Source organism: Pogoniulus pusillus, chromosome 2 (genome assembly GCF_015220805.1).
Source record: "Pogoniulus pusillus isolate bPogPus1 chromosome 2, bPogPus1.pri, whole genome shotgun sequence".
Taxonomy (NCBI): Eukaryota; Metazoa; Chordata; class Aves; order Piciformes; family Lybiidae; genus Pogoniulus; species Pogoniulus pusillus.
The window spans coordinates 11096450-11109551 of NC_087265.1; the positions used below are offsets into that span (position 1 = coordinate 11096450).

Genomic DNA, 13102 nt, shown 5'->3' on the forward strand with positions numbered 1-13102 from the left:
AACCTATCCCCCAGCCCTATCCAGTCAACTAGACCATGGCACTAAGTGCCTCATCCAGGCTTTTCTTGAACACCTCCAGGGATGGTGCCTCCACCACCTCCCTGGGCAGCCCATTCCAATGCCAATCACTCTCTCTGGGAAGAATTTTCTCCTAATATCCAGCTTATACTTCCCCTGGCACAACTTGAGACTGTGTCCCCTTGTTCTGTTGCTGGTTGCCTGGGAGAAGAGGCCACCCCCCACCTGACTACAATGTCCCTTCAGGTGGTTGTAGACAGCAACTCTTTGGAAATATATATATATATATATGTACACATGAAGTATAAACACAGCAATCTATCTTCAAACTAATTTTTCCTCAATGCCAGTTATGTTACTGGGCTTTACCTGCTAGTTAAACTGGCTATATGAAAGGTATTTAAACTCTGCTTACATACTGCATTTCTTTAGCTGTGGTTGTGGCAGCATGCAAGTCGTTCTCATTCTTAGGGACATGGTTTAGCAGTGGGCTTGGCAGTGCTAGGTTTAACAGTTAGATTCAATGGTCTTGAGAGTCTTTTCCAACCTAATTAGCTTTGTGATTCTGTGATTCTCTTCTACGGTTGCTCCATTGCTGTGTGTTTTGATCCACCACATGCTCCAGCATGAACTCTTGAGAGAAATACAGCTACTGCATGTGTTGTTGGATATTCTTTCTCTTCCTGGTATGAACTGCAAAGTAGTTCTCTACCCACTTATTATTGTACCTGAAACTAGAAAAGTAAAAAATTTGCTAAATGACCAAGAAAATATTCTTTATTTGACTTTCTTCTGTTTAATGACTACTGGATATTATTATCTTGTTAGCAAGAAGGCATACTTCATCTGGAAATTTCAGTGACTGATCTCACTAAGGGCAGTTGGGTTTGGCCTTGGTTAATGTATGGTAAGGCAGGAGTCAGAACTAATGGTAAGAGGCAAGCCCAGATGGAAAAACATCTTGAAGCTTTTGAAGAATTAATTATCCAACTAATTAGCTGGCAGTCTCACAAGAAGGAGGGATGGAACTTTGCCATATGCTTAGGAAATAAAGAGTCTAAATAGCTACATCTCAGCATAGGTTTTATCAGCCATGATGATGGTGGAGTTAGCTGGTTAGCCACAGTTTCTATGTGGATGCACAGGATGCTTGTTTAGGCATCAGTAAAAATACTTATTCCCTGAAAAGAGCAAAAAGTGCAGTTGAGTGATCTGTTACATAGAACACTGGGCTCTGAAGTCACCTGTGCTAGTGCAGAGTGGTGAACTGCACATCCTTGATGAAGTCCCACAGGAATATAACCAGAAATGGGCTGCTTGAAGATGCTTGGGGTCAAAGAATCACAGAATCAACCAGGTTGGAAAAGATCTCAAGGATCATCGAGTCCAACCTGTCACCTAATCCTAATTAACTAAACCATGGCACTAAGTGCCTTATCCAGTCTCCTTTTAAACAACTCCAGGGATGGTGGCTCCACCACCTCCCCAGGTAGCCCATTCCAATGGGCAATCACTCCTTCCATGAAGAATTTCTTCCTACTGTCCAGCATAAACCTTACCTGGCACAGCTCGAGACTGTGTCCTCTTGTTCTTTATCACTCTCATTAGCAACTGTCAGAGTTTTGCAACAGAAGCATTTCCTGAATGCCTGAAGGTCTCCTTCTGGGTAAAATCAAATACCTTAGTTTTGTCAGAGTTCATATTCCCTATGGAGAAGACAAGGAAGAAGATTGTCACGGTCTCTGGGGTGTTAGGTGGGAGTGTTGAAGTTGTTTCTAATTGGAATAGTTACTTGTATTTGTTGGTCGGTGACACTGTTGACAAATCTGATTTCTTAGTTTATTTCTTAGTAAGACACACCTGCACAGGAAGAGACCATTGCCTGTTGTGGGGATAGTTTTTTTAACTAGAAGTGAATTGATAGAGATGCTGCCTTGGTTTTCTTCCTCCCATACGCTAAGCAGAGTTTGGTTGGTGCTTTCTTTGAACCAGATATTTGTCTTCATGAGTCCATGTAGTGACAAACCATGCTACTCATTTCCTTCAAGACAAGATCACAGTATCACAGTATCACAGTATCACCAAGGTTGGAAGAGACCTCACAGATCATCAAGTCCAACCCTTTACCACAGTGCCCAAGGCTAGACCATGGCACCAAGTGCCACGTCCAACCTTGCCTTGAACTGCCCCAGGGATGACGACTCCACCACCTCCCCAGGCAGCCCATTCCAGTGCCCAATGACTCTCTCAGTGAAGAACTTTCTCCTCACCTCGAGCCGAAATTTCCCCTGGCGCAGCCTGAGGCTGTGTCCTCTTGTTCTGGCGCTGGCCACCTGAGAGAAGAGAGCAACCTCCTCCTGGCCACAACCACCCTTCAGGTAGTTGTAGACAGCAATAAGGTCACCCCTGAGCCTCCTCTTCTCCAGGCTAAACAACCCCAGCTCCCTAAGCCTCTCCTCATAGGGCTTGTGCTCGAGATGCAGGATTCTGTGTATTTTTTTTTAACTTGAAAAGCTAATGTTAGTAGCTGTTAAACTTATGGAAGGATAAATCATAGTTGCGAAGCTCACTGTCACTTGCTGTTTACATTACCCATTTCTATTATTATTGATGGCAAAATGTGTTTATGGTGGTGATATGAATCAGGAAGTCAAACAAATCTGCTGTGCTCAGACTCTGGAGGATTAATTAGAAAGAGTCACTCATCATGTTAGGAAAATAAGACCTTGATATATTAAGCATTATGGGACAGGTGCCCAAGTTTTCCATGTAATAAATACCAAGACTATTTTAAAGGCTGTACTAACTGATTTTCTTTTGGTTTTGTTAGTTATTAGAAACCTCTGCTATCATTTACCATCAGGTGTGGAAATATTGAACTGGAGATTTGTGAATCTGTGGCTTTTAAACTGTGGCCACACAATGCTGAGAAGTGACACAGGACAGAGAGAATGTGGTTCTGATACAGGCTGGGGAGACATGCCTTCCTCTTTGGTAAAGCATGGCATGAGCCACTAGTGGTGTTCCCCAAGGATCAGTGCTGGCCCCAGTCCTGTTCAGTATCTTTATTGATGATCAGGATGAGGGAATTGAGTCCAGCATCAGTAAGTTTGCAGATGACACCAAGCTAGGAGCAGATGTGGATCTGTTGGAGGGTAGGAGAGCCCTGCAGAGGGACCTTAACAGGCTGGATGGGTGGGCAGAGGCCAATGGGATGAGATTTAACAAGGCCAAGTGCAGGGTTCTATACGTTGGCCACAACCACCCCAAGCAGCACTACAGGCTGGGTACAGAGTGGCTGGAGAACAGCCAGGCAGAAAGGGACCTGGGGATTCTGGTAGATAGTAGCAGAAGATGAGGCAGCATCCCAGCCTGGATCAGGAACAGTGTGGCCAGTAGGACAAGGGAGGTTATTCTTAGGTTGGACTCGATGATCTTGGAGGTCTCTTCCAACCTGATTGATTCTATGATTCTTCCCCTGTACTCAGCACTGGTCAGGCCACACCTTGAGTGCTGTGTCCAGTTCTGGGCTCCTTAATTCAAGAGAGATGTTGAGATACTGGAACATGTCCAGAGAAGGGCAACAAAGCTGGTGAGGGGCCTGGAGCACAGCCCTATGAGGAGATGCTGAGGGAGCTGAGATTGCTTAGCCTGGAGAAGAGGAGTCTCAGGGGTGACCTCATTGCTGCCTACAACTACCTGAAGGGACATTGTAGCCAGGTGGGGGGTGGTCTCTTCTCCTAGGCAACCAGCAACAGAACAAGGGGACACAGTCTCAAGTTGTGCCAGAGGAGAGCTAGGCTGATATTAGGAGAAAGTTCTTCACCTAGAGAGTGAATGGCGTTGGAATGGGCTGCCCAGGGAGGTGGTGGAGTCGCTGTCCCTGGAGGTGCTCAAGAAAAGCCTGGCTGAGGCACTTAGTGCCATGGTCTGGTTGACTGGATAGGGCTGGGTGTTACCTTTCTTTTATGCACTTTGTCACGAAGCCTGCAGTGCAGTCTCACAACATGAGTGAACTTGAAATTCTTTGCAGCAAATGAGCAAGCAAAGAAAAGCAGACAAGGCTGAGAAGTGGCAGTTAAGGAGGAGAGGACAGTCTGTCTAGTCTCTTACTTAAAGGAAAAGGAGGAATGTCTCTTCCAACCTGGTTGACTCTACAATTCTGTGAGTGATGTATCTATGCCTGAGGTGTTTCCCTTTCATACTGAGGAACAGCAGTGGCAGGACAGAATACCTGTATGGTTAATCTTTGTCTAATCCATTTTAAGAACTTCCTGCATGGTAAGGTACCTTACCATAGCCATATTAAAATAAGTTTATCCATGAATAAGTTAGAGAGAGGACTAGTGTCAGATTAAGTCTCCCTCCTTAACATTAGTGTGAAGAGAAATTTGCTTCATTTTGGTAGGTTCTCTCTGCATATGTGACTGATGGCTGGTTCCAGTGAAGAAGATAGATTTATCAACCAGGGCTGCAGCTCTCTTTTTCGTCCTGAAGAAAACTAGGCTCTGGATATAAGTACAAGTCTAAACTTTGGTGGCTGGATGAATTTCTAGGACACATACAAATATCTGATAGTGGTTCTGTTTTAACTGCCAGGACTAACCAGCTGCTGGCAGCCTCTGGTAGAGAAGCTGCCCCTGCTTTGTTAGAGAGTTCAAAGCCCTGCTTCACAGAAGCTCACACAATCACATGGTGACCTCCACACAGCTCCAGGCAAACTACTGCTGCTGCCCAACTGCTGGGTAAAAAGTTTGAACTGTTGCCAATATGCTGCCCTGCAATCAGAGGAGTGATTGAGTGTGGATATGCCCAAGCAGGAGGCTATAATGGAGCACCTAAAGGGAAAAAGTGGAGTATTTTTCTGTAATTTAGTGGCTTTTCTCTGCTTGTAGTGTTTGAAATGATTAAAGATACACAGGGGGCCTCTCCAGCTATTGGCACTGGGTTTGCTGTTCAGCTGTGGGATTAGATGCCTCTGTGTTTTCACAGCTGTCTGCCATCTGGAACTAACTGCTTGGACTGGGTGCTCTGCTTAAGACCTCAGCCTGAAATAAAGTCATGTAATTGTGAAACATGTTGCAAACAATAAATAAGTGGTTCTGGAAGAAATTAATTTAGGAGAATATTTATGAAAAAATAGTTTCAAGGCTGACAGATGTGGAAGAAAGAGAAGGATTAGTGGTGTAGGTAGAATATTAGAGCCAGCAGAGCTTCACATTCTTCACAGTCAATTGAAATAAATGTGATCATTATCAATAATTAATCTCTCACTAATCCAAAACATTCTTGCAGATGTTTTTCATTAATTGGAAAACACTTCATAAAGTAAAGAAATGCTGTGCTTTTTCCTTCATCTGCTTCCAGGCTGGCTGTGATTAGCTGTGCAAAGTGTCTAAGAAAACAAAGTCAAATAATTTTGCAGGCCATAGAGTTTGATATTTATCCCTATTTGCAGCATTATTAGCTAGGAATCTTAGCTGAAATAATAATTTCAGATACTTTAAAAAATACTTGGGAAATAGATGGTGAAGAGAAGAGGTTTAAAAAAAAGATTGTACTAATAATTTTCCTATAAGATAGCACAGCCTGGTTCCACTTTGTGCCTTTTTCAATTTATTTTCTTATCGGCGTGCCTGGAAGCTGCAAAAGCATTTTGGACACAAATCCACTGGTGTATTCATGAGAATACCTGTCTGATACACAGTGAGCAACTTCTCTTTTGGCAGTTTTGGAAGATTCACCCGTTACAGTCAACATTTTAGTACTCACAATGTAGTAATTAGACTCAAGCGTATACTAAGAAAACCTTTTTACTTTTGCTTGCTTTGAATTACCTGAATGGAGAAAGACCAGCAAGGAACATTCAGTTTATGTGCCATTGCCCACAACACAATGCACAGAGTAATGAATCATGTGAAGGTCCCCAACCTGGAAACCTTTGGGCATACATTTACTTGCTGACTTACTGAGGGCATATGTATTTGCAATTTCTGCTCCAGGAATAATTTGGTTTGTTTTGATCAGTAATTCTTATCTCAGTGTTGTGATTTGCTATGTGCCTTGCAGTACTTGAGAGCTGTAAGTCTCTGTTGTAGTCTGAGCTCTCTCCCAACCACTTGCTCTCTCTTTCACTCAATTTTGAAGACCAAATTGTGGCTCATAAATACAGTTTCTCTATATTGCTGTACTGCAGCTGAGCAGCAGCCACAGCTGCCACCTAAAAAATAAAAATTTCTATCTAGCCTTTGTGGCTTTGATATAAAAGCTTGGACATATATTTTAGTGCAGCATAAAGTAGAACTGTAAGGAGTTTTCTACAGATGCAGTTTTCAACAGAAAATACTGTTGGCAATGTTTAAATAGAGCAAGAAAGCTAAAAATGTATGAACCAAAGGAAAGGAACTTAGATGCTTTGCGGCAAGGATAGAGGTTGTCCATGGTATATAAGGACTTCCTCTGCTTCTGAAGCCTAGTGTAGACTTTTTTTGCATGTTTCAGCTGAAGAACATTTCTATTATTAGTTGATGGACCTGTAATAATCCACATAGAACTAGTATCCATCTTCCTCCTGAAGTCACTTCAGATATGACACCGCCTGTTGCCGCAGGAAGAGAGCATGGAATGGTGTTATGGCCGCAGCAGGCTGATAGGAACTGAGGGTTTGCCAGGGAGAAAAAGTCCAACTCCAACTATGGTAAAACCACAGTTGCTGTACACATGCTTCTTCTAGTCACAAGTGATTTAGAGGGCCGTGAAGCCATGATGCTTAGCTGCTGCTCAGTGTCATATGTGGAAGCAATAAGCATAAATGAGCAAGATCCTATTGACTCTCCTGTGGGTGCAAAAAAGCCAAGCAATCACCCATTACAATTTCAGTATGTTTAGAGTTGTACATTTTATACCATGTAAATACTTTACTGTGAAGAACTCATACAATGAGTATGACTTTGAGAAATGTCTTTCTTGGCTGCATTGCTCTGGTTGTAATGTCAGATAGGAGGCTGGGTTTTGTAACTACACTTAATGCTGAGTTGAATCCATAGCTTGGATTTAAAGGGAGCAAAGCAAAGAGCTTCATGCACCAATTCACAATAATGTTTTCACTCCAAGTCTGCTGCCTGTTTTGCTGCAGAAGTCAGTATTTTAGCTCCTAAATCTTTATTTCCAAGAAACAAATGAATCAAATAATTATAGAGGAGCACTCTGGCATATTCAGGAATGTGGAGTTTAGGCAGCATCATTGTAAGGAGGTGTGTGCAAAGCTGTTCCTGACAGTACAAACAGCAGCCTGTGTGCTTCAAGTGGAAAGTGGCACCACTTGAAATAGAATAAATATTCAAAATTACAGGTGAGATTAAGTGATGAACCATGATGGTGAATCTTTATGAGATGTTTCTACAGGCTTAAGCATGGGGATATTGATCTTTCAGAATGCTGCAGGCAGTGCACAGCAATATTTGCAGGTGCACTAACCCTAAATCATTGATGTGCATTTACAAGCTGTTTAGTTATGTGGAGTAACATGGACATTGCATTTCATAAACATTTTCAAAGGAACATAAATTCATTTTTAATGTTAAGTTCAAGTAAGCAATAAGCTTGAGGCTTGCTAGGGAGAGAGCTGCCAGATGACCTTGAATTTTTCAGGAAATTAGCAGCCAGGTTGGAAGAGACCTCTAAGATCATCCAGTCCAGCCTATCACCCAGCCCTAGCCAGTGAACTAGACCGTGGCCCTAAGTTCCTCATCCAGGCTTTACTTGAACACCTCCAGGGACAGTGACTCCACCACCTCTCTGGGCAGCCCATTCCAATGTTCCAATTCATATATTGAATATTCTTTGGGGTAACTTTCAAAGTTGAAAGAATCACAGAACATCAGAGGTTGAAATGTACCTCCAGAGATCATTGAGTCCCCCTGCCAAAGCAGGATCATCTTGGGTAGTCTGCATAAAACATATATCATAGGTAATAAGGAGAGAAGGAAAACTTTAGCTGACAAGTGTAGACTAAGAGGATTGTGGACGTGTTCAGGGAGTGGCTGAGAATTGATTGTGGATAGAGACAAAGGTTTATGGAATGAATGGGGGATAAGGCTGAGGAAGCCAGCAATCAGTGGCACAAGGGTGAGATATTTACTTATCTGAAATGTGTCAAATGGAATTAGCAATGCCTAATTAGTAATAACAGGATTAAAGACCTTTTCATGGTTCAGTCATAAAACAAGTAGTTCTTAAGCCTATACTTTGTCTGCCAATGATGACTTCAAATGTTTTTTACTACAGACTCTAAATGCTGTATCTTCCCCACTGAAAGTACAAATGGCTTGAAAAGGGGAGAGAAAAGCAAAAAAATATACTTCTCATCTTCAAAAAGTAATTAGATTGATCTTACTTAATTGAAGGTTAAATAAAATAGAATGATTTGATCAAGCAGGATTTTTGTATAATGTCCTGAAAGTAGTTGTTTATATAAGAAGAGATTGTCAACTGGAACAAAATGCTTGGTGCTTACTAAGCAGTAGTCAGTGGAGTTGTTCCCATTGCTTGTATATAATTCAGTGTAATAGGAATATTTTTAATTCACTTAATTAGCAAGCACTTAATTATTTCTTCTTGGTTAAGCAATTAACCATGTCTTATTATGACTTGTATTTGTTTCTTTTACCTTAGGAGAAAGTGTACATTTTTACTATGGAAATATGCATTGACAGGAAGCATTTGTTGATCTTATTTCAGATGCTTGATATGTTTGACACCCTCTAAGTTGCTTTCTTTTGGTGCTAGTGCTGGATCATACATCAGCTTCCCATAAGTTTTATTAAGTCTTATTTGTAAAGTTTATTACCAGCCTGTGCATTTTGCATTGTTCAAACCAGATCACTTAGTTTTACCTCAGTTGTGAACTCGCTGCCAAGTTTTGAATTTCTGACCATAAAGGACTTTGTTCAAAGTCAGCCTTGATTCCCAGTAATGGTTAAAATCATTGCATTGCTTATGGTATGAAAAAAACCACTTCAGCTTTATTGCTCTCTACAGCAGAAAGCATGAAGTGGCTACTGCTAGAAATCCAGAAACGCCGTTAGTTTGGGGACTCATAGGGAAATCTACTTCAGATGGTAATTTAGAAGCAAAGAGAACAGCAGTAATAGTGATAATAAAACTTTGCTCTCTGGTTAGTATTTTCCCATAAGTCGTTTATCATAGAAGTAGGAGGGATTGATAAGTGACTAGCCTTTTCATAGAATCATAGAATCAACCAGGTTGGAAGGGACCTCCAAGATCATCCAGTCCAACCTAGCACCCAGCCCTATCCAATCAACTAGACCATGGCACTAAGTGCCCCATCCAGTCTTTTCTTGAAGACCCCCAGGGACGGTGCCTCCACCACCTCCCTGGGCAGCCCATTCCAATGGGAAATCACTCTCTCTGTGAAGAACTTCTTCCTAATATCCAGCCTATACCTACCCTGGCGTTTTGAAACGGTCTGTGGTGGAAGTGTATTTACTTCATGTTAACACTCTCTGAAACTCCTTAAATCAGTGTACACTGATGAAAACATGTAATAAAAGCATGCAGTATATGTTGCCTCTCTAATGCTGTTAGCTGCATTTTCTTAATGTGAATCCAGATGGTGCATAACTAGTCTGATTGCAGTGTTAAGCTCATACGTGGCCATTGTAATTTAAGAGAGGAGTAAAGAAAAAGGCTACAACTCTGAGATGATAATAGCTGAAGCAGCAGTCTAGTCACAGGCATTGGAACTCAAGAAAACAAGGAATGAAGGAGCACAGGCAAAAAAAGATGGAGAGTGTTGCTACAGGGTATGCTAGTAGCTGTAGGTCTGCTTTTTATACCCATCTGTAGCTTTTGGGTTGTTAGTATCTTGCTTGGATGCTTGTTTCTGATTAGCCTGGATTGGGAAAGGTAAGGCCAATGGAGAAGTTCAGGACAACACACATCAAAGCAGTGAAGTGCTTGAAGGTCTCTGTCCCAGGTTGAGAATGATAGGGTTAAAAACCCTCTGGGGACTAGAAGGCTGTTGTTCAATCCCATAGTTCTGCTATCTCTTTATAAACTCAGGACAAAGCCAGCTTGTTCTCCTTTCCTCTCCCTCCTGCCCTGTGTCGAGCGGCAGCCACTTTATCGGACAAACATGTAGGGAGTAGGCCTGTTCTGGGGCCTCCAGAGGCTTGTGTTTAGGCCTGTGAATGGCAGAGGCATGAGGAGAGGAGGATTGTAGCACTGAGAACTATAGATTTAGTTTTGGGCTGGGGAAAAATTCAAGGGGTTTGCCATGGATGCTGTATTTGCTTTGTAATATCTTCTCTGTATCTCTCTCTTTCTCTCTCTCTCTCTCCAAATATAATTCTAAATTTTTCCTCCAATTTCATTCAAGAGCTTCATTTCATAGAATCATAGAATCAACCAGGCTGGAAAAGACCTCCAAGCTCATCCAGTCCAACCTAGCACCCAGCCCTATCCAGTCAACTAGACCATGGCACTAAGTGCCTCACCCAGTCTTCTGCTGGCTCTCTTTAAAAACCACGACAGCCTCCCTGCCGGTAGGAGAAAGGTAGATACATAACCTGTTGTGGCAAAAATCTGAGAATGTGATGATTTCCATGTCATAAACCCTCCTTATCATCACTGTATTTGTCTTCTGCCCTTTTTGCTGTCAACTCCTGAAGGTGCAGGCGCAGGCTGTCCCAATGTGCCAAAAGATGAGCCAATGAGGGAGACAGCCAGACTGGATGGGCAAGGAGCTGCTAAAGGAATTACAGATAAAGAGAGTGCTGGTGAGGGGCCTGGAGCACAGCCCTGTTAGGAGAGGCTGAGTGAGCTGGGGGTGTTTAGCCTGGAGAAGAGGAGCCTCAGGGGTAACCTCATTGCTGTCTACAACTACCTGAAGGGAGGCTGTAGCCAGGTGGGGGTTGGTCTCTTCTGCCAGGCAACCAGCAATAGAACAAGGGGACACAGTTTCAAGTTGTGCCGGAGGAGGTATAGGCTGGATGTTAGGAGGAAGTTCTTGGCAGAGAGAGTGATTGGCATTGGAATGGGCTGCCCAGGGAGGTGGTGGAGTCACTGTCCCCGGAGATGTTCAAGAAAAGACTGGATGGGCCACTAGTGTCATGGTCTAGTTGACTGGCTAGGGCTTGGGGATAGGTGGGACTGGATAATCTTGGAGGTCTCTTCCAACCTAGTTGATTCTGTGATTCTATGATTATACCCCTCCAATGTTTTTTTTGCTTATCTTTCTTTCTTCTCCCTCTCTGCCTTGCCCCCCACACCCTTCTTTTTTTCTCTTTATGCACTTTGTCACAAAGCCTGCAGCTCAGCCTCACAACATGAATGAACTTGAAATTCTTTGCAGCAAAGTGAGCAAACAAAGCAAAGCACACAAGGCTGATAAGTGGCAGTAAAAGAAAAGAGGACAGACTGTCTAGTCTCTTACTTGCAGGAAAAGGAGGAGTGGCCTAGGCTTGAAAATAAAAGGGCATTTACGTATCACACTTGAAGTAAAATATTTGTGTGTCATACTCAGAAAGTGTCAGCAAGCTGAGAAAAGTGAACAGCAGCCTGCTATTTATTTGACTTCTCCAGTATGTTCTCACACTGTGCTGTAAAGCTGGGAGTTATATTTCTGATGCCTGTACTGCACTATATGTACTTGGAGAAGTGTGTCTCATTTCACAGCTAGAAAAACAGATGATGTTGTTAGGTAGAATGGAATTAATGGAAAATTTCTTTTATCTATTCAACTGGTATGAAACTTGTCTTCTGTGTGATTCTGCAGAGTATAATAATATTTCTTAAGGTGAATGGAAACATTTCAACTGGAAAAACAATTTCAAAGGAAAAATTTGGCATGGCATAAGTATTAAAAGTTCTCTTAGTTTGTCCAAATTGATAGTAAAAGGAAATATGAAGGCAGTATTGGTGAAACTCAGGTTGAATTATTCTGTAGACTGTTCCAAGCCTGAGGAAATTATATATGCATTGCTGAACATTCATTTATATCCACCAAAATGTTCTTCTTTTCTCTCCATCCCTTTTACCTCATCTAGATTTATATTTTTGAAAACAACATCTACTACCAGCCTGATGTAAAGAGTAGCTCATTGCGCCTGACATCTTCGGGAAAAGAAGGAATTATTTTTAATGGAATTGCAGACTGGTTATATGAAGGTAAGCTGGACAAAAAATGCCTGTTTATTAAAACAGATGAGAGGTTCTTGTACAGACCCAACAGCACAAATCTGTTCATTTCAGAAAATGCTATATAAGGTTGGGTTTGATTCTTTGCCTTCTCATTTTCTTGCAAGATTGCCTTTGTACCTATTCATATTTTGCACTGACTGGTTTTTTGTTGGTTTTTTTTTTTTTTGGCAGAGAGCAATATTTTCTGAGAAGGAGTGATTTATTTTCAATCAGAAAGTATCAACCCCATTATGAACACTAGGTAGTATTTAAAAAATGCTCTAGTGGTGAAATATTGATGTGAGTTATTACTACCAACTTCAGTGCAGCCAGCGTTTCAAACAGAGCTATTCAAGTACAGCTAAAACCTGTGGGTGTTTTACGTATGTAGAGTAACTCCCTACGTGTGGAGCTGTTGTGAGATTACAACAGAAGTGAGGAGAGAGGACTCTCTTGCTTCTGTGAATAAGAGTCCTGTTACGTTTAGAGTGAAAGCTTCCTGACAGAAGGCAGCATGGAAGAGCCATAGCACAGAAGCAGCATTGGCTACATTTGCCTTTATGCTGCTGGCCATGGAGCAGAAAGTGATCAGAGACAGTACTGCCTGGTGCTTCTTTTTGTGGTTGATGTGCTGCATGTTAAGTATGATTCACAAGAGACTCCAGTCCCTCAAGCCAAGCAATATCATTGTGCTCTAATTTAAGAACATGCCTGAATTCAGATGTTTTGACAAGATCTAAAAGCACCATACTGTTATCTCATGGTGGATGCTATGATTGCATAAACCAATCTGGGCTAGACTCCTGGAAAACTTGCTGTTCCTGGCAAGCAGTGCTAAAACAGAGTGGAGGACAGCAGAGTCTGTGATGTCCTCTGTCTTCTG

The 13102-nt window shown here is 42.1% G+C and overlaps 1 protein-coding gene across 5 annotated transcripts in view; it reads left to right on the forward strand.

Moving 5' to 3' along the window:
• DPP10 (dipeptidyl peptidase like 10) overlaps positions 1-13102 on the forward strand; it is a 665816-nt gene that overhangs the window by 589931 nt on the left and 62783 nt on the right. For all 5 annotated transcript variants that reach the window (XM_064156282.1, XM_064156301.1, XM_064156292.1 and 2 more), the window contains one exon: positions 12087-12207. In XM_064156282.1, coding sequence (XP_064012352.1) covers positions 12087-12207 — 121 coding nt within the window. The remainder of the gene's footprint in view (positions 1-12086; positions 12208-13102) is intronic.